Source organism: Pleurodeles waltl, chromosome 8 (genome assembly GCF_031143425.1).
Source record: "Pleurodeles waltl isolate 20211129_DDA chromosome 8, aPleWal1.hap1.20221129, whole genome shotgun sequence".
Lineage (NCBI taxonomy): Eukaryota > Metazoa > Chordata > Amphibia > Caudata > Salamandridae > Pleurodeles > Pleurodeles waltl.
Window position 1 is genome coordinate 467,343,606 of NC_090447.1, and position 27,570 is coordinate 467,371,175.

The 27,570-nt window shown below is 48.7% G+C and overlaps 1 protein-coding gene across 1 annotated transcript in view; it reads left to right on the top strand.

Annotated features, from left to right (window-relative positions):
* The window catches only part of LOC138250052 (interleukin-1 receptor-like 1), a 637,768-nt gene that overhangs the window by 496,625 nt on the left and 113,573 nt on the right, over nt 1-27,570 (top strand). Inside the window, exon 9 of the mRNA XM_069204432.1 lies at nt 14,614-14,757. Within this exon, the coding sequence (XP_069060533.1) occupies nt 14,614-14,757 (144 nt within the window). The remainder of the gene's footprint in view (nt 1-14,613; nt 14,758-27,570) is intronic.

The window sequence follows — 27,570 nt, forward strand, 5'->3', positions numbered from 1 at the left end:
AGACCGCCATGGCAAAGCACCGCTGAACAGGGAAAAGACTGCCATGGTGATGACCGCTGAACAGGGCAAAGCACAGCTGAACAGGTCAGAAACTGCAAAGTCAAGCACCGCTGAACAGGGCACAGACCGCCATGGCAAAGCACCGCTGAACAGGGAAAAGACTGCCATGGTGAAGACCGCTGAACAGGGGAAAGCACCGCTGGACAGGTCAGAAACTGCAAAGTCAAGCACTGCTGAACAGGGCACAGACCCCCATGGCAATGCACCACTGAACAGGGAAAAGACCGCCATGGTGAAGACCGCTGAACAGGGCAAAGCACAGCTGAACATGGCAAAGACCGACATGGCAAAGCACCGCTGAACAGGGAAAAGACCACCAAATCAAGCATCGTTTGCCCACGTGCAGCTGGGACAGTGACGTAACAGGAACCGTCATGGGAGCCTGATGCAGTCTGGGCACCAGTCCCCCTCCAGAACCAGTGGAGACTGTTATCCACTTCAGAGACTGTGTCTTTGCACTCCCCAGGATGGAACAGTGGGCAACCCACCCACTGTAGAGACTTGAGAGACTGTGGCTTTGCGCTCCCCAGGATGGTACAGTGGGCAACCCACCCACTGTAGAGACTTGAGAGACTGTGGCTTTGCACTCCCCAGGATCATGCAGTGGGCAACCCACCCACTTTAGAGACTTGAGAGACTGTGGCTTTGCACTCCCCACGATCATGCAGTGGGCAACCCACCCACTGTAGAGACTTGAGAGACTGTGGCTTTGCACTCCCCAGGATGGTACAGTGGGCAACCCACCCACTGTAGAGACTTGAGAGACTGTGGCTTTGCACTCCCCAGGATGGTACAGTGGGCAACCCACCCACTGTAGAGACTTGAGAGACTGTGGCTTTGCACTCCCCAGAATACATCAATGGGCATGGAGCCCCGTCGTGGATCTGGCGTGGTGCTGTAATCCGGCTGAGGTGCCCCCCCTTCCCTTACCCCTGAGGTGCCTGTTGTATTTCTATCTGATGCCCCTGCAGTGTTCTCTCCGTTTGTGGACAGGTATCTAGTGTGGGCCTCGCCCATGCATTTTGGGCCCAGTGGTGCACGGACATTGATATGTGCATACCTGCACTACTAATCGTGATGTATCAATTCTGGAATGTGTATATATATCTGTATATATTAGCTTACTGTATTTTGATACATTACAATGTTTGAACTGATTTCCTTTTGTCTTTGCATTCTTCCGGGGGGGGGAGGTTGTTACTGTGCTGTTTGGACATGCACTGGTGTGTGTGTTGTAGTGGGTGAGGGTCGGGTTGGGGGTGGGGGTGTTGCGTGTGTGTGTCCCTGACTTTTGCCTCCCCCTCCCCTATGTCATAGGTGCAGTACTCACCGTTGTCTTCGGCGCCTACGTAGATGGTGATCGTAGAGGAGCAGAAAGACAAGCGCAGGGAATATTTGTAGTTCGGGCTCCATGGTGGCCTCGTGGAGTGTGTTAAGGTGAGCGTTTTCCCATTGCAAAAGCTGTTTCCGCCGTGTTTTTATCCACGGTGAATGCACCCCGGAAAAGGTGGCGGATTGGCGGGTTGTGATACTGTGGTTGGTACATTGTCTTCCGCCTGTCTGTTGGCGGTGACCGCTGTGCTGCTTGTCTGTACCGCCGTGGCGGTCGGAGTGTTAAAGTGGCTGTCTATGTTGGCGGTTTCCGCCACGGTCATAATTCCCTTTTTTTTTTCGCCGCCCTGTTTGTGGTATTACCGCAGCTTTAACACGGTCCGCCAGTGTTGTAATGACCCCCTAAGTACTAACGGTCACAAACCAAAAAGCACCAAAACTCGTAGGTTATAGCTCAGAGAACTGACTGTAACTTGGGCCATAGACTAGCCTAAAGTGAAGAGCCACATCTTAAGCTTCTTGCCAAAATCAAGAAATTAGGTGGTCCTGCTCTGCAAGAGGAGTCCATTTCCGACTTTAGCAGAAAGGTAGGAGAAAGGATGACCTCCATTTCTGGTTCTCTGTTTGCAGGGGATGTGTGCGAGTAGGAGTCTGGTTGAGCTGAAGTGTCTTGTAGGTTAGTGGAAGCTAATGTGGTTGTTGAGATTTGCAGGGTCTATGTTGTATAAGGGAGATATTCTCCAGATTCATAGAATGGAGGATACTCACAAAGATAAACATGTAAATTTACTCACGTTTTATTCTACTCCTGTACTTAGGTGCAAATCTACACACTTATGCTATTCACTGTTACTAGCATGTTTCCACCCCTTCAGACTTACATGGTTTCCACTCCCTTAGATCAAAGGTGGAGATATCTAATATTGAATTTACAAGTTTAAAATGTAAAGTTACTACTACTAACTTTTCCTATGTAGTTGGAGGTCTCTGCAACCATGGAAAAGACTTCCTCATGGGAAAGTATGGGGTAAATGATTCAAGTTTACTTTTCTTTAAAAGAAACCTCCACGGGCAGCAGGTACACATTTCAAACTCCACACGCTCACATACATTCATTAACACAAACATGCACAGAGTCACTATATACCCCCTTTGGGCAGCACACACACACTGCACTTCAGGGCTATACAAATACACATGGCCACACAGCTCAGGCACAGTGACAGTGAAGGCTACACAACATTACAATACCACTGGCCAGGGACTGTTCATATATACAACACACATATATATCAAAGTGGCATGGAACACAAGCAACACCACCCTGAAACAACTCTGCAATGGACACACAGATCACACGCATCACAGCACAATGGAAGCACAATTGCATGCACTAAACGCACAGACACAAATAGACAAAGAAAGCATGACAACTATACCTGCACAAATAGGGGTGGGGGTATCTGGGACACCCAGGGAAGGGGACTGCACTGGGACATACATCACCTCGACCAGGCCCCCCAAACAAGATGTGCACAGAAAATGGCCCTACATGTGTCCCAGGGAGAAATAATAATCAAACCCAAATGTCATGCACATAGCACAATGAGGAAGGGCAAGTCAACAAAGTACTTACAACTCCTACTGCATGGGACATACCCCTTCAGGAACGAGCTGCAAGAGACACACACCTAAATGGACACATGCACAGCCAAATTCAAACAGAGCAAGCACAAAAGAGTGCACTCCATGTCTGCACAAACACAACTCAAGATGACACACATTAGGTGAATTCATAATCCAGGTTAGGGGGACAGTTCGAACACCATACATGTTCACATTGGACAACACAATGCAAAATACTTAGCATACCAAACAGTACACAAAGCAATGACAACACAGTTGCATTTGCACCCACATATCCATATAGGCAACATACACCTTTATGTTGGGTGACACCAGCTTTGCCCACAGGAAACAGGCTGAAACACACACAACTGGCAGACAACACAAGTTACTCAGGAACAAAATAAAGGTAGAAAAGCAATCGCAGGACAAATGTGTACCCAACAAAACAACTGTTTGGGTTTATTAACAAGAAAAGGATAAATGTCCAAGGCCATTGACCAGTCTATTAGTCTATCATTGCACAGTACTGTGCCAACACTTGACTCCTATTACTGCCAGGGAACCTCCACAGGAAGGGGCATCAAGAGATCAAGCATGCACCTCAGGGATTATCTGGGGGGGTGACGGTGTGGGGTCAGATTTGAGGGGGGTTTGCGGTTGGGATGGGAGGTCTTCTTGGGAGGGGTGGAATTCTTTTTGGGAGGGGAGGGCTTCATTTTGGCAGGGTTGAGGTTATGAGTGCTTGCAGGGGGAGGCAGGGGAGTCCTTGGAGGTGAAAGGGATGGACTTGGATGGGGTCCTTCTGGGTGTGGGCCCTGGGGGGAGAACAGGGGTAAGGTCAAGGTCAGAGATATAGGGCCTGATTATGACTTTGGAGGATGGGATTACTCCGTCCCAAATGTGACAGATATCCCGCCGATGAATTATGAGTCCATTATATCTTATGGAACTCGTAATACGATGGGCGGGATATCTGTAACATTTGGGATAAAGTAAACCACTCCGCTGAAGTTGTAATCAGGCCCATAGTTTTTTGGACACATGGGGACAGTCAAAGGAAGGGGGTCTGGATTTGGAGGTGGAGGAACTGGTTGTCTGGGTGTGTGCTTTTGCAAGCTGTGCTTGTGTGTGGTGGGTGTCATTGGATAGGTGAGTGGGAGAATTTATATTTCTTGGGCTTGGGGGGGTGGAAGTGCTGGGGGATACCATGGCTGGTGGTTGGGTATCGGTTGGGGTGGTGACTGCAGTATGGTGGATGTTGTGGGTGTATGTCTGTCTGTAGCTCTGGTATCTGTGGTGTGGTGCTTGTGGTGCATGTTTTGGGTTCTACTCAGGTGGTGTCTGCAGGTAGGATGGGTATAGTGGCTATGTCAGTGACTGTTGTGGTGGTGTCTGTAGGTATGCTTGATGTCATGTGTGTGATGCTGTGGGTGGTGGAGGTGTCAGGGGAAGTTGTGACTGCAGTTGTGTCTGTAGGTGGATGTTGTTTGTGTGCTTGCCGGGGTGTCTTTTGTTGCTTGTATTTGTGTGTGTCCCATTTGTCACTTGAGGTGAATGTCAGATCTGTTTGTGTGCTTTGGGTAGGGAGGGGAAGTGGGGATTTGGACTGAGAAGAGGGAGGTGCAGGGGGAACAGAAGGTGGGGGGTGACTGGCTGTCGTTAGTGTGGAGGCCAGAGCCTGAAGTTTCTGTGTAGGCCAAACATTGCACCATGAATGCCTTCCAGGCATACGTTGGTTTGTTGCATTTGGGGCACCAGTCCCTGGATGGCATTCACAATGGCTGACTGACCCACAGAGATACTTCTCAGGATGTCAATAGCCTCCTCACTGAGGGCAGCAGGGGTAACAGGGACGTGGATGGAGGTGCATGTGGCAAAGGAGACGCCCACCCTCTTGGGTGAGTAGGCACGGCCAACAGGGTGGGGATCAACCGGGGGGGCGATGGAACGTTGGGTGGTGGATGAAGATGGTCCTGGGGGGTGCCCCGATGGGTCCACCACCACTAGAGATTGGCCCTTGGAGGAAGAATCTGAGGGTGATGATGACAATGCAGATTCGGTCTCCCACGTGGTACTTTCCTCACCATCCAGGACACTGGGTCCCTCCATGTCAGTAGTTTCTTGACCCAAGGTCCCATTGCCAGATGCGTCCCCAATTGGCTTGGCCCCATCTCCTCCACTTGCCTGTGCTGATGCTGTAAGGTCAAAGAGGCATATGGTCATCACATGTCCATGATAACACCTGAGCCCCAATTGAGTTTGACTAACAATACCATAATTTCTAGTCTGCCACAGCAAAACGTCTAATCCAAGTGGTGTATACATATGAATGCATGCCATCTGGATTTACTACTGTGGTCTTAGTAAAATCAGAACCTCAGACAACTGCACGGGTGAAGTCTTGGAACCACACTAACCATACAACAACTAGGAGTCCTCTTGTCCTCTTCATCCTCAAAGGTGTCCCACATGCAGCAGACCTCAGTCAACTAGTGGCAAACAGTATCCCATTGTAAATTCCATTTCCACGCATCACACAGAAAGCCATGCACACATCTATTCGGCACATACATAATGAACCTACAATTAGAAATGAGGCCCTAAAATCCTGCTATGTTGATCCCAAAAGTTCAATATCCAGGAGTATGTGACATGGAAATAACCATGTCACACAGGAAACATTTAAAAAATGTACACTTCAACAAGTGACATCTGTCACAATAGATTCAAGGAGGTAGTATCAATGTAACACAGATAGGCCTCACATACGGCATTACAAGGAACACTGTTGATGTCAGGTTCAATATGTCAGGAAGAGATGTCCCCAGAATTAACAAAACGGTTTTGCAAAGCCCAGGATAGTCACCACTAATGTCTGACACCCATTACAATGACATCCTCTGAGGGTTTCTGTAGCAGACATCTGTCGTTTGCATGTTGGGGAGACACAGATCTTTAACAGAACATTAGAAGGTCCTCAACCTGTCGCCCAATGAGCACCAATATCACTAACCACATCTTAGACATCCCAATCCTGTTGTCTGTCTGTGGATGAATGCCTGTACCTTAACACCTATCATGTAAACATCACTGCAACTTATTCCATGATGCATGTCAACAATCATGGCACAATCGTCAATCATTATACATGTGCAGTGCACTTTTACATATGATTCCATATCAAGGGCAAAGATAAATACAAAGTGTTTCTACACTCTGGGCCTACCTGTCATCTCCCTCATAGCCACTGCAGTTCTACATGTCAAATTATAAACTATGACACATGAAGATATATGTCAGACAATGAACAATGGTGACACACTCCTGTCTGCGGCACCACATGAAATGGATGCCCATTGTAGATACTGCTAACAGTTTCCAATGTACATGTATGTGAGGGATTACAGGCATCTCATCAACATAGGTAGAACATGCGTGGAACTGTGGCATAGAATTGTTTCCTAAAGAGAGAGGGACACATGCTGACATGTAGGCACAAGGAATGTTGACAACAGTGATGCCACATCATTCATGTCAATAAACATTCCCCACTTACCAGGGGAAAGTACTTACCAAGGGAAAGTAGTTTGCTACAGCTGCCAACAAAGAGCTATGTAAGCCATGTCATCTCTATGATGAACACCTACACGTCACAGACTGCAGTGAGGCATCAGCACCCATCATACACTGAAGATACCTAGCTCCTGGGTGGCAGATGTCTACATACTCATATACCCAGACACATGGCAGAGTAAAGTGATCCACAACCTACTTACCTTTGGCCTGTAATATATAGGTAGAGTGATCTGTTGTATAGAAATTAGACCCTCTAGAACAACAATCAGTAAATGAATGATCATTGTACACAGCCATTTGTGCTCCCTGCTGAGAAAATGGTCTGAGGATTCCCCCAGTTGTGTCCTAGGTCCCAAGTCCAAAAGGCAAGGCACACCAGTTTGGTACACTTGACATGTCAACACAAAGAAACTCCCATCTACTATGTGACACATGGCTCATCCCTCATTGCCAAGGGGAGCAGTCAGTACCTCACTCAATCACCTGGCAATGGGACAGGCAGGAATTTGCTGTGTACTCACCCACTTGTGGCTGCTGTACTGCTCACAAAAGCCCATGCAGCTCTGGGTAGGCCACTGCCAGAATGTACGCCATTAGTGGGGTCATGGTCCGACAGGCAACCTTGCCACTTTGGGAGAACAGCCCCAGCTGGGCCTCTGCGATCTTCCTGGCCCAGCATCTAAGGTCCTCCTACCTCTTGCGTCAGTGGGCGCTCTGCCGGCTGTGGACCCCCAGGGTCCGCACCTTCTTGGAGATGGCTCTCCAAATCCCTTTCTTCTGTTGGGCATTGACCTGCCTGGATGCAAAAGACAGGACAGGAAATTATGTCAGCAAGTCCCATCCCAAATGTACTGAGTCAGTATACCAAGATGAAAACATCTGTTCTTGCCCATATTGCCCATGTGTGGCACATAGCAGTCATTGAATACATGGAGATTACTACAACCACTTCCCAATATGCAGCTCTACCCACCACCCAGCTCAGGCCCCGTACTAACTAGGTAGGTCAACTATCATCTTGTGGGATATGATCCAACATTCTGACAGAGATCATAAACTCAATTAAACACATCACACCTATGTGGCCTCTGGAAGGTAAACTCCTCAGCCATGAATGCATCAAACCACTCACATTCAGTGAGAATGGTCCTCTGCATAGAGTCCCAACAGGCTACTGTGAGTGTGCAAACTCTAACATCACACATGGGTAACAATGGAGGGATTGGCATGGTGGGCACACAAAGAGTCTAGCCTGTCTATGTGTGGACTTGTGCAAATACAGATGGAGTCTCATGCTACTTCAGGAGGTAGGAGTCTTTGTGTCTCATCATCAACACAAAACACACTTTGACATATGTGTACATAATACTTCAGGATAACATAGGCATGTATTGTACATTTTCTGCAATGTGACCACACAACTGAGTCACATATCATGGGTTATCAGTAAACAACACATATGCAATGTCAGAAATGCAATGAGCCTGCACAGGACACATGTGACCTGTATGAAGTTGACAACAGGGCTGTGGGATCAAGGGACCTGTTGAGGCTCTGAAATACACATTGACAGAGATGCCAAGTGCACACCAGTCATAGATCATCAGCTCTCCCCTAATACCATGTACATTCTTATCAGAGGATAGAACCTCAATAGCCTGCATGTTAGCAATGATGCCAAATTTGGCCTTGAAACATGCTGTGCTGGGATACAGAGCGTGATCACAGTGCCACAGTTGCATGACAAAAGTGATTCAGCACCAGCCCAGACTTGTACAAATACAGTGAGATACATTTGACAGGCCCATCACTGCTGGCAAAGGAGACAGCCTACATGAAACTGCATTCTCAACACTTCCATGCGTGACAGTACATCATGTAGCCAAAACAGCCAACTGGCATGTGGTATTTTTGTGCCAACTTGCACATTGACTCCCCCATTGATGCACACTGACTGCCCCTACAGGGTTTTAATGTTCACATTCTGCCACACATGGTCACACTCTCACCTGAGAGGAGGGAATACATGTCAAAGTACAGAGAAAACAGTGCACACGAGGCACATAACTGCTCCTCTGGTGCACCATGGAGATGTTCCATACAGGGGTAGGACATCAAACACCATCTTCTCCAGCTTCTCTGGTGTGAAAGATGGGGCCCTATCACCTGCTGGACGTGGCATGATTGTTCCCAGAGGTAGTGCACAGCAGATCCGGTAGTGGAGCTCTTGCTGGCAGCAGTGTCAGGAGTCAAGTGAGGGATTTAGCAGAACATGGCGATCACATCCACATGTATGCAGCCGTTACCACCAACAGACACAACCATTGGCCTGCCACCACCACTGGCATCAACGCTAGCCTTTGACTGTGCCCACCGCGGTAGCAACTGCTACCATTAGAGGTTTGCTTTGGGGATCCCTACATTTCACAAGTCTGTGCCCCTTTCCCTGGTTCAGTCCATGATGCATTCATTACGCAGAACATGGTAATGTCACAACTGTACCCAGAAAGGGCCTGGCTGGTTGGTAAGTCAAATCTGTCCTGTTTGTGTGTGTATGTTCAATGTCTGCTGCAACAAATCCAATGAGAGGGACTCATAGTTGCACTTATGTTCCATTCCATAACAGGGTCCTCTACATACCCAAACTGTCCATGCTTTTTGACGCTGGTGAGGAACCCAACTACACCAGGGGGAAGTCCTCTTCAACTATGCCCATGGAAGAACAAAGAGTTTTAGGGAGCAAGCTTTTGGGCTCCTGAAGTCCAGATTTAGGTGCCTGGACAAGACAGGTGGAACCCTTCTCTACTCACGTGAAAAAGTGGGTAAGATCATTGTGGCCTGCTGCATTCTCCACAACATTGCCCTGTGGAGGGATATCCCATACATCCCAGATGAGGGGGGAGCCAGCAGTGCCCCTGCGTGAGAATCCTGAAATGCCAAGTGAGGATGACAGTGATGAGGAAGTTGTAGACTTGCGGGCAGATCACATCAATCACTACTTTACCTGAGTGTAAGTAAGCATTGGTATGTTGTCACTGTGACTGTATAAGAAACTGTCATTGTTAGGTTGTGTGGACAGGGGTGTTTTTCCTACTAATTGTGGATGAAATGCTTTGCCGTATACATCAAAGCTTTGCTTGCTAAGTCAGACTTGAACATTTCACTACCTTGATTATCTGCAGGGTTTGTGCCATTCTCATTGCAATATGTGTATCCACTGATGTTCTATATGAGTTTATGGTCATAGGTATAACTTCCCAAGCTAAAGTCCTTGTATTATTCATTTTCCAGGTACCTTCACCATTTCATCCTCATGCGGGCATTTCAGAGTCGTCATGATATTGGATTTCTGATGCTGTTCTGTCATAGCAAAAGGACATGGATTGATCCAGGTAATGCTGGTCACAGATTTAGGGTGAATGAGTCCTGTGACAATGCAGCTTGGACAGTGTGTTCGGATGGAAATCTGATGTGCAGAATACACTGGTTTGATATGGTATATTGGTCCAGATGTCACATGTATGCGATCATATGGCATTAAGATATGTTCTAATCAATTACAAACCATGCATTCCCCCTTCACATTGTGTTGACAATGATCCTGTATGGCCTGTTTGTAGCTGTAGATGTGTTTCTTCAGTGCAAGCCAGAGTGCCTGTGCCACAACACTGACATAAGTTATATCATACCCACAGATGCTTTGTCATTGCAGTGGGATGGACCCATGATCAGGAACTGCGGTACTATCCCCTGTCTGTGACATGGCTTATGTAGTGTTGGCAGTCCTGGTTTTGGTATGTAATAAGTCTGAAGCAGGTCATAACATCGACTAATCTGTTATCCTATTCTACAGGACAAGGTCTGACAAATGTGACACACATTTGACAACTGGACCAACACACCATATCAAACCAGTGTATCCTGCACATCAGATTTCCACAAAGCCCTTTCTTCTGTGGTCTGGGGGACAGTACTTTGGCATACTTAGCCTGAGTCAATATGGTTTAGACATTCTTGACTATGATCTTCCAGACATTTTGACAGCCTATGTGCTGTACAGTGCAATAAAATCTTTGGTGTGACCACAGACTTTTATAATTGTGCTGCTATTAATCCCCAACATGACAATACCTATGACATATCCCTCCTTCCATTACCATCTTGTGTCCTCCTCATTTGCATCACAAGGGTTTACATCTCAACAGTTCAATATGTGGAACAGAAGCAAATAGGCAATGTTTTTCAGTTTGGTGAGTTTACTTACATAGATGCAGGACATAAAAAACTGGTGCGACAGAAAATGAAAGTGAGAAGACCAGTCATGGTGGATGTAACCATATTAGTAGATGCTACAACATTTGGAGTCCAAAGTCCGGTGTCCTACTAACATGGGAGATAGAACATGGTTGTAGAACAGTCAACAGAGTAAATAATTGGCACTCAAATTAGTGAAATCCGGAAGAGGTCACTTGCTGGCAGTGGTTGGTGTCTTACCATCTGTACCTCCTGGAGTCTTGGTTGGACATCCCCACTTCTGGAGGGGTTCTGCAGCTACAAAGGCAGGGGTGTCTAGGGCAGGTCCTTCATCTGACAGGGCCTCCATTCGAGTGGCTGCTACCGATGTAGAAGGGCTTGGTGTTGTTCATGGTCCCTGATCAGGGCCTGGTATTGCTCACTGTCCCTACTCAGGGTATTGCTAATCTCCCTGAACACCCCTGATAGGGAGGCCAGGATTGTGTTTGTGGCCTCCCACTTTTCCAATGACTCTCAATTGAAGTCCCTCTGCAGCTGTTTCATTTCCTTGAGTTCGTTGAGTACCAGGCCTATCATGCTTTGGGATTGTTGATAGTCTCCCAAGACTTGGCTGATAGTGTCCTGACTAGGACCCTTCCCAGTGGCCTCAAGCCTCTGGCCCAAAACATCCCTACCATGACCCCTACCACCATGTGTCTGCACCCTTAGCACAGTTTGCCTTCTACCACTGGTTCCAGGATGATGATTGTCGGATGTGTGTTGCTGTGACTCAGTATCCTAGACTGGGGAGCACAAGATGGTAGTCACTGTCCTCGGGACACAGGCTGGGGGGCGAATAGCTGCCTGAGATGTAGATGCAACCGAGCTGGGAGGAGTCAATGTGGTCATGGTGAGGCTCGCTGGCGTCGTCTGACCAGGTTGCCTTAATAGGCCAGAGCCATCCTCAATGTCCAGACATTCAGGAGTGTTGTCGTCACTGAGGGCTTCATCCATGGCGGTAATGGCAGCCTCTTCAGTGGTCTCGGTGTTCCCAGTGTCAGCGCAACCTGTTGATGTGACAGATAAAATGTTACAGGTTGTGTTGTGACAGCTTCCTCCAATAGTTGACAGTGACATTTAGCCAAGGCTGTGTACACATTGGATTGGCAGCTTTTTCCTATGTGACTGGTATACATGCTATCAATTGTATAGACCTGACATTTCATCATGGCTTAGCTGCGCAAGAGGGATATAGGTGGTTAGTCACATCACAGAGTGTACCATGATCTGTCTCTTGGTCCCTCTTTGGTGAGTTAAGTTCATTTGTGAGTTCACAGACAAATGCATTGTGATCTATGCACCTATGCACAGTGTCCTGGTGATTAGACTTACAGGGATTGGCCCTCTTGGAATTCACAGTAATGGTACTCCAAGTACTACACAGTGTACATAGGTTATCCTCCTATGTGTTTACACTTCCATTGCAAGTTTACAAACAAGGATATTGAGACAAGTGCACACTGTGCTTGTTTTTGGATTTTGTGAATCTGTACTTCATGCAGTTGTTATGTGTCATCCTCCAGATAGGTGCACTTCATGTGTAAATTCCCAAAGAAAGGCATGTTGGCAAGTGTACACAGCACTGGTGTTTGGATTGACAGTGACGGAGCCTCCTGTGAGTTACAGCCATGTAACACCCTGTATTACACAAACTATGCTGATGATCTCAGGTGAGTACACTTCAGTAATGATTTGGTACACAGGGGTATTTTGTGGGAGGACACAGTTTTGTGGGAACACTGCCTGCTGTGAGTTGGAGTCCTGTCACTCTCACTGCTTTAAAATACCTGACAGCTGCCAACTACCCCAGTAAGTACGCAACATATGTGGTTTGACGTACTGTTGTCTTCAAAAAGGGGACACTGTTCTGGTGTTTGTATTGACAGTGCCTCCTGGTGAGCAGTGAGCATGCTTGACAATACATTTTGGTAATATTTTAGAGTTTTGACATACCCGACTCCACTCCCTCAGATATTCCTGCAAAGCCCTTGGGATGCAGGATGGCTAAGACCTTTTCCTCCTACGATGTGAGTTATAAGGGAGGAGTGGGGGGACCACCGCCAGTCTTCTGGACATGCAGCTGGTGCTTGGATGCCATGGTACGTACCTTCCCCCTGAGGTCATTCCACCTCTTCCTGATGTTGTCTCTTATGCATGGGTTTTCCCTGCGATAGTGGTGTGCGCAACTAATGCTCCAAATAAATGTGGCTCTACTCTTATGATTTCATCCACCATGACTCTTTACTCATTGTAAGTGAAATAGGGATTTTTCTGGGGTGCCATGGTGGTTCTAAGGGAATGGATTGAAATGCACATGTGATGCTGAGTTTGTGAAGTTGGGAAGTACAAATGTTTTTGCCTGGAAAAATAATGTGTGAAGGGTGTGGTATGTGGGAAAATTGCAGAGGTGCCTATTCTAATTCCTTTTTGTCTCTATTGTGCATTCTGGCTACAGTGTGTTGCGTTGTAGGTGCAAAGGATTGCGATGTGTGAAGGGATTTGCTTTATAGTGTGTTTTGCAGGCGTTACCAAGTGTGGCAATGTGTGTCAGCTGTGTTGTTTTCAAATCCATACAATGTGTTGTTGTGTATTACTGCGGTGATCGCAAACTGCTGTGACTGAATGACCATCTCGACTTTTGACTTGTTGTACCGTCAGTGGTTGGTTGACGTGCTGTCGGTGTTGGTGGTCAGCCCACCTATTTCACGCCCTTCACAGGTTTGGTGGTCTTGAGTTTTTGGCTGAGTTTTGGCGGTCCTGCCTGGGTAACTCGTAATACGGTGGTCTGTGTGACCGCCAACATGTCAGTCTTTTGGCGGCCACTACTATGGTGGTCTGGCAGTCTGACTGCCAAACTCGTAATGAGGCCCTTAATGTTTATACATAATTTTAACAGAAAAGAAAAAGTTTTCAAATATTTGAAAAGTCAAAATCATTTCATTTCTTTAACAATATTTCCCGTAGGGTGCTATTTTTGTATGGGATTACGTCGCAGTACCTGTGAGTGGCCATGTGTGGAGATTGACTTACTCGAAGTCTCGGCTGGATCACATTTAATACTGTTATGCCCCCTTTTGGTGTGGGGCAACTTTAGAGGGGCAGTTTGTGTATAGCAAAGGGCTTACTCTTTTGTGAGTTTATATTTGTGGTTGCCTGTTCCAACTTTTACTGAACTTCTTTCACTTTGTAGTAGATATTCACCATTTTCCCAACAGTCCCCTGGTCCTTCCCACATTTATCACTAAGGCGTAAACTTGCATGTGCCAATAGAAAATATGGGAGAGGTGGAGGTTGAAATCTCCATTCTTAGGTTAGTGAATTGCAAGTGATAGTATTACTTTTTACTTTTTTTCAAAATGCTGTTTGTGAATGTTACCCAATAAGTAGAAGAAAATATCCAATTGATATGATGGCGGTGAGAGATTATCAATAGAATGAACACCTAGTACATCTATAGCCACAAGCATTATATTTCATTTGAAAATTGGGGGCTATGGGGGGCATTCATGTAATTCTACTTCTTAAAGCTTTACTGCCATGCAGTTATCTGTAATTTTCCATAATTAAAGTAATCATTATCTTGATGGGTGGCAGGAGCACAAAATAAGGAGGCTGTGGTCAATGCACCAAAACAAGGATAAAGTATTTCAAATATATTTTTGCATGATTATATTTTTGCTCTTCCCTCATTAGAATCTCATATGTTTCCCTTCCTTCCTGCAGTTAAAGATTTCCAGAAACATATATGGATGTGCTTTATAATTTTTAAAATAATAATACTGCTGATAATTTTACTATGGAAGATTTATAGAGTGGATGTAGTCCTGATGTATCGGGATATGTTTCAACCATTAAGATTTAAGGATGGTGAGTACACATTTGTGTTCTAAAAATACCAATTCTTTGTCTGTGATTAAATGTGTTCTTTGTGTGCATGCATGCATGCATTCCAGACTTTTGAAACACACTTGTAAAACCAACTCTTTATGTTCTTATGTTCTTGTTTTTTCTCTACCTTACACTGATTATGATTGAGGTTGTTACAGTGTTCCAAGAACAGCCACCGCGTTCTGGAGAACAATCCACTCTAAATACAAAGAAGGAGGCATGTTAGTTAACAGTCTCCCACCCGCTTCTGAATGATCCTTAGCTCCAACATCTTCACTAACAGGTCCAAGGGAAGAGACTTGGGCCCAGATTTACAAAGTTGTCATGCAATACAGCACAGCCCCCAAAGTTCCTATGCTGCCTTGTGTGACAGGGAGAGAGCAGCAGAGCACTATATCTACACTCTTCTCCCCTCTCCGTAGCACCAACTCAGAACTGTGCTGCCAAGCACAATGCACCAACTTTTGCGCCATAGTGCTAGGGTGTGTGCGTGAGCCTAGCATAGCGTGGGGAGCTGTTCCAGTGCAAAATTCTATGCCTAGGCAATTTTAAAAACTGTACATTGCACTATTGCAAAGTCAGAAAAGAGCAGCAAAGTTATTTTTGGGTGAAAACCATTGCCTATAAAGTTAGTAGATAGTGCTTTGGGACAAAAAGCATGGGTGGTTTCCTGGGAATGCCCATTTACCACTCAGCAGTGCTTCCAAATACCAATTTGTGTTGGTTTATAAATCCCCAAAAATGTTTTGCTGTGGTTTAAATCAAAAAAGTAATGCACACCCTATGCAAAACCTTTGTAAATCCTGGCCTTGGTTTCCTAAATAAGTCCTCTAGTAATTTGTGGAATGCTGTAGAAGAGAAGCCTCGTGCTTTGCATAAAAAACGTTTACTACTCTGACAGATTTTTCTGAAGTAGAGCTTGGTCATGTCAGACGTCAGTGATGCACATTCGCTGTTGTCTGTGATGAGTAGGACCTTTAAAGTCACGAATCCCTTAGTAACAATCTTGTTGCCTAGTGGCGAACAATTGACCATGTTATGAGCCTTGAAAACATATTTGCATCTCTGAACGAAAGAATGTTCTTGAAGTAGCATTGTATCTAACGCCTAAAACAGAGCCTTTGTTGCATGTATTCTTCTTTCCCAACAACTTCTAACCCCATTAACATCCACTGTAATACATTTCAGCCCACTCATTCTATGTGTATCACTGGTATTCTAGATGTTTATAATTTCCTTTGACCCTCATATCACAGTTTTCACTTTTATTTCACCCATACAATGAAGCAATGTTTGAACTGTTCGTATACCAGTCTAAATACACAATTGCAGGCGTCATGCAGTAATAGGGGTTTTCATGATTTCTCCCTTACCAATTGTTCATCTTCTCTGATCAGCACAAACTTTGCCCTAGTTACCTTCAGCCATTTTCTCAGTACTAATGTCAATGCTTTACTGGAACATCAGTTATTTGCACTGGCATTGCTGCCTGAAGTTCCAGAAAAGGCATCTGTGAGTCACATAACTACATCTCCTGTCATGAGTGAGTCTCAACCTTTATATTCCAGGTGTTAGGTGGGTTAGTTTATCACAGTTCACAGCCACAGGTGATGCATTTTGAAGCACTGTGTGTACTCATTGGGTGTGGTAGACATAGTTCTCAGCTGATAGTTGGAGGCAGTGTTTAAAATGGAATGGATACACCTGATCATACGTGGTGTGGGCCACTTAGATGGTGTTCATAATGCCCACTGTATCAGCTGCAGTTTAGCCTAATGCAACTGTGAATTAAAACTAGTGCAAGTATGCAGGCAGACACTGTGTATAGCCTATTCAATCATCAAACATCAGCTCCTGCCATCATCTTCAACTCAGGCCTGGTTAAGATGACTGTTATACAAAGGACATGGGCTCTTAATACCAGGTGAAAGCATTACGCATGGATCACTGTCATGAGAAAGCATCAGAGGAGTACTCACATTACACACTCCTGGTGTAGCATAGGCTTGCACAGAACATAGCTCAAAATCAAATTCTGTGTTGCATGTGTTGGGGCTCTGACTGATACAGGTAATTAATGACCTGCAGCTGTATCTCATGAAGTTCATATCTATTTCGTGCATTTGAGGTGTACATATAGAACACAACATATAGCACCATACATATGTCCAAATTAGGAGATGCACCCAGAGGCTGTTTATTATTTGTGTCCTCATATTTACTCTTTGGGTATGTGGGTAAGTGGAACGCCACCTAATATTGGCGATTGGAGCAGTTTTTAGGTAACATTTACTAACTTTCATATATAAAAGTGGTACAATCATTGGTCCAAGTGAAATCAAGTTTCTCTTGGTGTCCTTTGGTATTTCAGTGATTGTATATGTTTGAAAAAATATATATTGCACTATGTCGGTGATGACCTCTGTGGATTAGTTTAATTCATCCTTACTAATAAGTATGGTGATCTGAAGGTCTAGAAAAGAGTATCCAGTTCTTACAAAGCACCATTGTTGTGGAGAATGGTGGAAACATAATGAAGCACTCACATCAAATAAACATAAATTCCGCAGCCGAGGACCTTATTCACATATACCCAGCACTCGGACTGTTCTTGCCACATCATGAAAATGTCAGTGATTTGGGTTGAAGTGGTGGCATTTCTGGAACTTCTTAGATTCTTGTGGTTTATCCTCTGTTTCTACAGGGGCATTGAATGTATGGCCAAAAACCAATGTAATCTATGAATTATAAAAAACTGTAGTTTGTCCTTAAAATAATTTATTTCAAGGATGAATACATAAGGTTTCAAGATACATGCCATGGGTTTCAAACTGGAGGTCTGCAAAAGGAATTCCCATAGTGTCCGCAACATGTAAAAATAATAATGGCCTTCATTACAACATTTGCGGTAAAAGCCGCTTACCGCCGTGCAGAAGATCGCCACGGTCATTATGACCCACTGCTCGGAACCCGCCAAAATTCAGACACCAACACAAGTCCGCCACACCAAAGGTCAGTGATAACCTGGCGAAAACAAAACCTCCACCATCACGCCAACAGAAATACACCCACACTATCACGACCCATGAATCCACGCGGCGGTCTTTCAACCGCGGTATTCCATTGGCGGTACACACCGCTGCGCTCAAAATACACACACATCTCAAAAACACAGCCACATTGGACAATTCGAAATACACACACCTGATACACATACACACACCACTTCCACACACTCAATACAATATAAAACACACACCCACATCACCCACAAACCCTTACAACCACAAATCACGAACGAAAGCCAGAGAGAGACACCACCATCAACAACACTAGCATCCACAGGCACACAACACCATCACCCACATAACTTCCACGCACCTCACACAACACACCACTACATATCAGCACACTTATCACCCCACACACCACCCCACACATCACCTACACCACCCCATGGCACGGCAAAGACACCCCAGGTTCTCGGAGGAGGAGCTCAGGGTCATGGTGGAGGAAATCGTTCGAGTAGAGCCACAGCTATTTGGATCACAGGTGCAGCACACCTCAATTGCAAGGAAGATGGAGCTATGGCGAAGAATAGTGGACAGGGTCAATGCAGTCGGACAGCACCCAAGAAATCGGGAGGACATCAGGAAGAGGTGGAAAGTGCATTCCATGGTCTCCAGACACCACCTGGCTGTTCAGCGGACTGGCGGCAGACCCCCACCTCCTCTCCCACAACTAACAACATGGGAAGAGCAGGTCTTGGCGATTCTGCATCCTGAGGGCCTCGCAGGAGTAGGTGGAGGAATGGACTCTGATAAGTCAAATATTAACTATTACATCCCCCACCCTATCTGCATGCCAGCACATACCCCCACCCTCACCCTCACCCCATCACTCCTACTCCTCACAAATGTCCCAACATCACAAACCACACATCCCAACACCAAGCCCTGCATGCAACAACAAAGCATGGACACCCATCACCAAAGCATGCCCACTGCACATACCCATACACCCCCCCTAAACCATCATCACACAAGGTCCCACACAGGAATGCTAGCACTGGGGTACACGGTCACCCACCCATTGCACACCTTGACACACACAGATTCAATAATCATGCTTTTATACCCCTGCAGGACCCCTACCCAACATCACCGGACAGGAGGGTCCACACATGTCCACACCACCAACAGAAGAGGCCCACAGTGATGACAGCACCTCTGTCCAACTGGATCTAGATGACCAGCCCGGCCCATTGGGGACATTGGGACAGTCGGTTTCCCACACCCAGTCACAGGCCACTACAGAGCTTCCCCCCTCTGGAAACACCAGCACAGCACCCACCCAGCGGGCCCATACCTCCGTCCCCAGGACACGTCAATCAGCAGTGTGTCCGCCACTACAGGGAACCCAGGCTAACCCACCACCCCAACAACAACAGGGACCTGGGGGCAGTGGTAGTGGGCACACGGTCCAGGGGACGGAGGCCCAGGAACACTGGGGAACTGGGAGGGCTGCTGTGCGACAGGGGGAGGACAGGCCCAGAGAACCCACTCTCCACGAGGCCCTCTCCTCCATTATGGGAGCCTACCACCACTCCCAGGAGACGATGGCAACGGTACTAGCCAAGTTTCAGGAGACCCAGCGGCTGCAGGAAGAACAGTATTTGGGCTTCAGGGAGGAACTCAGAACCATCAATTCCACCCTGGGCACCATCATCGGGGAGCTGAAGGAAGTACTCAACACCAGGAGGGACACTGTGGCACTACAAGGGGCCCCTGACACTAGCCTGGCAGATGAACTGCCCACCACCTCCGCCGGCGCTAGTGGACAGGAGGCACCACCACAGGACCACCACACCAGCACCCCACCCCCTGCAGAGGGAGAACCACCCTGCAAACAGTCCCTGAGATCCAGGACAAAGACAGAGAACGATGCCAAGACCCCTGCCAAGAAATGAGACCTCCCTGACTGTCATCCTACTGTCCCACTTTGTCACCCTGTCCATCCTTTAACTGTCCCAGCTCCACTTCCTATGCCCATTTGGGCAATGCACCTGTGAGACTAATAGACTGGACTCTGCCATGGACATTCCTCCGCCATCAACCCTCACCATTTTACAACCCCCTCCAATATTGAGCACTTAAATAAACACCCTTAAAGCACAAAACAATCTGGAGTCTGTCTGTGATTTCTGAATACTGTATTAGCAATAACTGTGGCAAAAAGCTTTTTCATTGGTAATGTCAACATACCTATTTCACACAGCTCCAGTCCATGAGGAATCAAAGCAGATGTCACACAGTGGGACCCATATCTGTGAAACCGTAAGGGAAAGTGACAACTCAGTGACCATACACTGGGTGAAAACGACAGACAGTAGAGAGGTAGTAGTGTTAAAGTACATGTAGTAGGCAGGTTTGTATTCTTACCTGTGTCTCACTGAAAATATTGCTTTATCACTAAGTCCCTGTTGTCCATGTCTTCTTCCTCTGCTTCCTCGTCTTCCCTGTCCACAGGCTCCACAGCTGCAACAACACCGCCATCTGGACCATCCTCCTGCAGAAAAGGCACCTGTCGTCGCAAAGCCAAGTTGTGAAGCATACAGCAGGCCACGATGATCTGGCACACCTTCTTTGGTGAGTCGAATAGGGAACCACCTGACATATGGAGACACCTGAACCTGGCCTTCAGGAGGCCGAAGGTCCGCTCGATCACCCTCCTAGTTCGCCCATGAGCCACATTGTAGCGTTCCTCTGCCCTTGTCCTGGGATTCCTCACTGGGGTCAGTAGCCATGACAGGTTGGGGTTAGCAGAGTCACCTGCAAATGGCGAGGGACAACTGTTAGACACACACTAACCTGGAGGGATATCCCCAGACCCAGACAACAATTCCCACTGACTAGCTTCCATGTGCTCATCTAATAGCCACACACAGTGCCTCTAGAGTTGACCCTTCACATAAGGAATTCTGCTATTACGCAGGATGTAAACATCATGCACTGAGCCAGGGAACATGGCATTCACATGGGAGATGTACTGGTCTGCCAAACATACCATCTGTACATTCATCGAATGATAACTCTTTCGGTTTCGGTACACCTGTTCACTCCTGTGGGGGGGTACCAAAGCCACATGGGTCCCATCAATGGCACCTATGATGTTGTGGATATGTCCCAGGGCATAGAAATCACCTTTCACTGTAGGCAAATCCTCCACCTGAGGGAAAACGATGTAGCTGTGCATGTGTTTCAGCAGGGCAGACAACACTCTGGACAACACTTTGGAAAACATAGGCTGGGACATCCCTGATGCTATGGCCACTGTTGTTTGAAATGACCCACTTGCAAGCAAATGGAGCACTGACAGCACCTGCACTTGAGGGGGGATTCCTGTGGGATGGCGGATAGCTGACATCAGGTCTGGCTCCAACTGGTTACACAGTTCCTGGATTGTGGCACGGTCAAGCCTGCATGTGATTATCACATATCTTTCCTCCATTGTCGGCAGGTCCACCAACGTTCGGTACACCGGAGGAGGCCGCCATCTCTCACATGTCCCAGCGGACAGTGCCTATGAAGGACAACAGCGAGCACAGAGTCAAACAACTCAGAGGTACGTACCCACAGCTTACACAGAACACCATTCATAATCAAAAAGTGGCCTGTATGTGTGTTGAGTCTAGGCCTAGGTATGTGTGACGCAGTTGAAAATGAAGCCATGTGGGCCCCTGAAATGGCGGCTGCCTGAACTGTAAAGTGGGACAATGGGATGCGAGGTAACTGCACTGGCGTTGTACACCGTCGTGGTAGGCGGTCGAAGACGGCAGAACAATGCTGCATTGGTTAACATTGGACCCTATGGGTCCCAGGCGCCGATGACGATGTATGCCGGCGGTGACGGTACGCACCGCTGCGGACGTGATCGCCATTTTCTATCTGTTCATTCACTCGATACCTGATCTTCGACAGGAGAGGACCTACACTGCAAGTGCTGCTGTGACCTCGGTCTGGAAGAGACAATGGCTCGAGTGTCTGGGGAAAGGGCCCCTGCCTTCACATCAGAGGAGTTGGAGAAACTTGTGGATGGGGGGTTGTGGAGAAGTGTGGCTCAATGGTTAGAGCGGCAGACCCTGAAGCAGAGATCTGGCTAAAGACCAGGGTTCAAGTCCTGTTTCGGCAGGTCTTGGGCTCAATTCCCCTTGACCAGATAATTCTCGCCTCGGTGCCTAATCTAATTCATGGGTCCCACTCTGCAACTCTGGGCAATAGCTTGCTTAATCTCCACAACGGCCCCAACAGCGCTTGAATGCCTGGCTTCACCCTGGGGGTGCTCAGGAGTGGGCGCCTCACAGGGAAAAGCCAGGAGGGGTTCCATAGCGGTATGAGTACAGCGCCTTGAGACCCTAACGGGTAAGTAGTGCGCTATACAAGTGCTAATTTACATTTACATTTTTACACGCTACTCTACGGTCCTCCAGACCAACAGGTAAGTACCTGGGAGCATGATGTATGGGCTATGCCTGTGTGGAGAGGGGTGGATGTAAGAAGGAAGGGGGGAGAGTGCGGCGTGCATGAAAGGACGGTGAATGCATGTGCCACATGGCAAGGGTAGGGCTGGGGGCCAATCACTTTGATGGTGCAGTTGGTAATAAGTTTCTCTTCCCCCTGTACAAATCATGTAGGTCAGCGCCCACCAGAAAAAAGATATTTGGCGTGCCATCGCCAAGGACCTCCGGACCCTGGGGGTCTACCACAGACGGAGCACCCACTGCCGGAAAAGATGGGAGGACATTCGCCGCAGGAGCAAGAAGAAGGCGGAGGCTAAGCTGGGGATGGCCTCCCAACGTGGGAGGGGTGCCTGTCGCACCAGGACCCCCATGATGTTCAGGATCCTGGCGGTGGCATACCCGGAGTTGGATGGGCGCTTGAGGGCATTACAGCAGCCACAAGGGGGTGAGCACACTCGCATTCTGCTGACTTTGCGTGCAGTGGAGATGTCTGGGTGGGGGAGGTGGGCTGTGGGTTTCCCTAGGCCAGGGCGAGTTTAGTAGGCAAGGTCCCTCTGTAAGGCAGGCCATGTGGCACCCCAGCCCACCTCTGTAGAGTGCCAAGTACAGCTAGTCATGCCACTGTGTCATTTATGTGTGCAGATGTCGTCCATAGCCTTGTAGGCCATTTCCTAGGGATTGAACAGTGGAGCCCAAGATCGCAGTGTAGTGCAGGGGGCTTCTGTGTCTGTCGTGTCCGACAACGGTAGCGGTAATGCATGCACTCAACATGTCTTTCTTCTGTCGTCGTCCCCCTTTTTGTGGTCTCCCTGTTCTTGTGTGCATTAGCATCGTCAGGCGGAGAAGCAGTGGCACCGGAGCACCAGGGGGCTGTATCCCACATGGCCATGGAGGGCCACACTACGGAATCGGACTTCACCAGTGGGACGGAGGGTGAGGGGAGCTCCACGGCGGGGACAGGAGCTGAGACCAGTGACACGGACTCGTCCTCTGATGGGAGATCCCTTGTGGTGGTGGCAACATCTGTCCCCCCCCCATCTACAGGTACAGCCGCCACCCCCCCTTCCAGCACTGCCGTTCCCAGCAGCCCCTCAGCCATCGCCCCCTGCCCGCTCACCCGGGAGGGTGGGCATCACCTTCACCCTAGGCACCTCAGGCCCTGCCCCAGTCACCCCTGCTGCCCTCAGTGAGGAGGGAATTGAACTCCTCAGGTCCCTCACTGTTGGGCAGTCTACCATTTTGAATGCCATCCAGGGTGTAGAAAGGCAGTTGCAACAAACAAATGCATTCCTGGAGGGCATTCATTCTGGTCAGGCGGCCCTTCAGCGAGCTTTTCAGACTCTGGCCTCAGCACTGATGGCAGCCATTGTCCCTGTGCCTAGCCTCCCCCCTCCAACTTCCTCCACCCCGACCCAATCCCCTGTACCTCAGCCTATCCCAAGCACACCTACAGACCAGCATGCACATGTCAACACACAAGGGAAGCTCAGGCAAACATAAGCACCACACATCCCACAGGTACTCACGCAAGCATCACACACATGCAGACATAGCAACATCCACTGCCTCCACTGTGTCCCCTTCCTCCTCGTCTCCCTCCTCACTCCCTGTCTCATCTACACTCACACCTGTATGCACTACCTCTACAGCCACTACGTCCCTCTCCAGCACACCCACCACCACACCCCGCTCACGTGCAGTCACCACCCCCACTACCATTCACACGTCCCCTGTGTCCTCTCCCAGTGTGTCTGTGATGCCCCCTCCAAAGATACACAAACACAGGCACACACCCACCCAACAGCCATCCACCTCACGACAGCCTCCAGCGCATGCACCTTCACCCAAAGTCAGCAAACAAACACCTCCTACAACCACAACCTCTTCCTCCACTCCCAAACCGCCTCCAGCTACCCTTCCCAGTGTGTCCAAAAAACGTTTCCTGTCCAACCTTGACCTCTTTCCCACACCTCCCCCACCCCGTCCGCCTCCTAGGTCCCAAACTAGCACCTCAGCCACAACATCTCCGGGACCAGTGGTGCCTGTAGTCACCGGAATCTGGAGTGCACCGGCCACCAGGGCAGCCAGTGTGGCATGGAGCCACAGCACAGACAGTCCCCGACCTGTGAAGCATCAGAAGTTGGCCAGTGCCCGGCGGGAGAGGGGGAAGGCTCCAGCCACCAAAGCTGCTCCCAGGGGTACAGGTGGGAGTGTGGAGTCAGCTGTGACAGCTTCCAAGGTGGGGAAGGGGCACAAGAAGGTCAGCAAGTCTGAGAAGAGCAGCACGGCGGAGAAGACCGCCATCATCCCAGCTGCCCAGGAGGCCATGCCAGCACAAGCCCAGCTGCCCAGGAGGCCACCGCCACCACAAGCCCAGCTGCCCAGGAGGCTACCGCCAGCACCAGCCCAGCTGCCCAGGAGGCCACCGCCAGCACCAGCCCAGCTGCCCATGAGGCCACCGCCAGCACAAGCCCAGTTGCCCAGGAGGCCCCCGCCAGCACAAGCCGAGCTGCCCAGGAGGCCCCCACCAGCACAAGCCCAGCTGCCCAAGAGGCCCCCGCCAGCACAAACCCAGCTGCCCAGGAGGCCACCACCAGCACAAGCCCCGCTGGGCCATGAAGGACCGCCAGCAAAAGCCCCGCTGGGCCATGAAGGTCCGCCAGCAGCTGAGTCACTCAATGGAGACCGCCGCCTCAAGCACCGCTAAACAGGGCACCGCTGCCTCAAGCACCGCTAAACAGGGCACCGCTGCCTCAAGCACCGCTGGCCCGGACACCGCCACCTCAAGCACCGCTGAACGGGGCACCGCCGTCTCAAGCACCGCTGAACAGGGCACCGCCGTCTCATGCAGCGCTGGCCCATGAGCGCCAAGGGCACTGACGATACTGAGTCCTTCATGGGCAGAATGAAGCACTCTGGGCACCATGCCCCCTCCAAAACCAGTGGAGAGATCCATCCACTACCTCTGTCCTTAGCAGGATGAAGCACTCTGGGCACCACGCCCCCTGCAGAACCAGTGGAGAGATCCATCCACTACCTCAGTCCTTAGCAGGATGAAGCACTCTGGGCACCATGCCCCCTCCAGAACCAGTGGAGACTGTTATCCACTTGAGAGACTGTGGCTTTGCACTCCCCAGGATGGAACAGTGGGCAAACCACCCACTGTATAGACTTGAGAGACTGTGACTTTGCACTCTCCAGGATGGAACAGTTGGCAACCCACCCACTTGAGAGACTTGAGAGACTGTGGCTTTGCACTCCCCAGGATGGAACAGTGAGCAAACCACCCACTGTAGAGACTTGAGAGACTGTGGCTTTGCACTCCGCAGGATGAAGCAGTGGGCAACCCACCCACTGTAGAGACTTGAGAGACTGTGGCTTTGCACTCCCCAGGATTGTACAGTGGGCATGTGGCCTGCTCGTGGATTTGGCGTCGTGCACTCAAGCTGCTGAGGTGCCCCCCCTTTCCCTCCCCCTGAGGTGCCTGTTTTGTTGCTCTCTGATGCCCCTGCAGTGTTCTCTCCGTCATGGTTGGGGATCTTATGTGGGCCTCGCCCATACCGTGTGGGCCCAGTGTCCCATGGACTTAATTGGAGCACTATCTGGACTACTATGCTTGGTATATATTTTGTAAATGGTGTATTATATATATTTTTGCCTACTTGATTTTAATATATTACAATGGTTACACTCATTTTCTATAGTCTTTGCATTCTTCCGGGGGGGGCTTGGGGGGTGTAAGTGTGATGTATCAATATGTATTAGTGTGTGTGATGTACTGAGTGAGGGTGGGGGTGTTGCGTGTATGTGTCCCTGTTTTTTCCCATCCCCCTCCCCTGTGTCTTAGGTGCAGTATTCACTGTGGTCCTCGCCGCCGGAGTGCGTGCTCCTGGTAGAGGAGCAGGAAGAATATCGCAGGGAGAATTTGGAGTTCCGGGTCCATAGTGTCCTCGTTCCTCGTGGGGTGTGTAGAGGTGAGCGTTTTCCCTTCAGAATTCCTGTTTCCGCTGTGTTTTTATCTGCAGTGAATCCGCCCCGGAAAAGGTGGCGGATTGGTGGGTTGTAATAGTGTGGGCGGTACATTGTCTCCCGCCTGTCTGTTGGCGGTGACCGCCATGCTGTTTGTCTGTACGCCGTGGCTGTCTTTGTTGGCGTTTTCCGCCACGGTCGTAAATTGTTTACTGTCGGCCTGTTGGCGGTCTTACCGCCGCTTTAACACCGTCCGCCAGGGTTGTAATGACCACCAATGTGTATTTACCCTAAACTGTATATCCTACCAATATTTTACATACAACTGCAGACGTGTTGATTCGTTTTTTCTTCATTTACAGTTTGTAAATTTAAAAATAAAACTCAACAAACCATCTGTACGCACTCTGTCAAATACGATTTCATAATTAACGTCATATTTTATACTTTTATCATATATTTTAATATTAGTGACCTGTAATTGAGCTAGAAACCCAGCAATCTTACCCTCTCCCCTTCTTCCATAAAAGTGAGTTTGAATCTAAGCACATGGACTGCGTCTTTCAGTGGATTCTAAATGTATAGAGACATGGTTTCAAAGATATATGTAATCTTGGACACCTTAATACATTTCACTCCAGCAAAAATGGTCATGTCCACTATATTATTTCCAACCTTTCACAACATCATCAATTGCATCTCATGAGCATCTCTAGTGACGTTATCAGTAACTTGATGCCTAATTGTCATGAGTGGAGCTGTTTCAGTTTGTACCTGCGCTTTATGTTATGCAGAATTGTTGTGAGTTGTTTGTAATTTTACCACACTTTGGGGGTCATTCCGACCCTGGCGGTCCAAGACCGCCAGGGCCCACGGAAGCACCACCAACAGGCTGGCGGTGCTTCAATGCCCATTCTGACCGTGGCGTTAAAGCCGCGGTCAGAAAAGGGAATCCGGCGGTTTCCCGCCGGATTTCCCCTGCTTGGGCTGAATCTCCGCCATGGAGATTCCAACCCCCTTCCCGCCATCCTGTTCCTGGCGGTTTTTACCGCCAGGAACAGGATGGCGGGAACGGGTGTCGTGGGGCCCCAGAAAGATTTTCACTGTCTGCTTAGCAGACAGTGAAAATCGCGACGGGTGCAACTGCACCCGTCGCACCCCTGCAACACCGCCGGCTCCATTCGGAGCCGGCTTCTGTGTTGCAGGGTCTTTCCCGCTGGGCCGGCGGGCGCCACTGCCAGCCCAGCGGGAAAGCCAGAATGGCATCCGTGGTCTTCTGACCGCCTTTGTGTTGAGGCACGCCT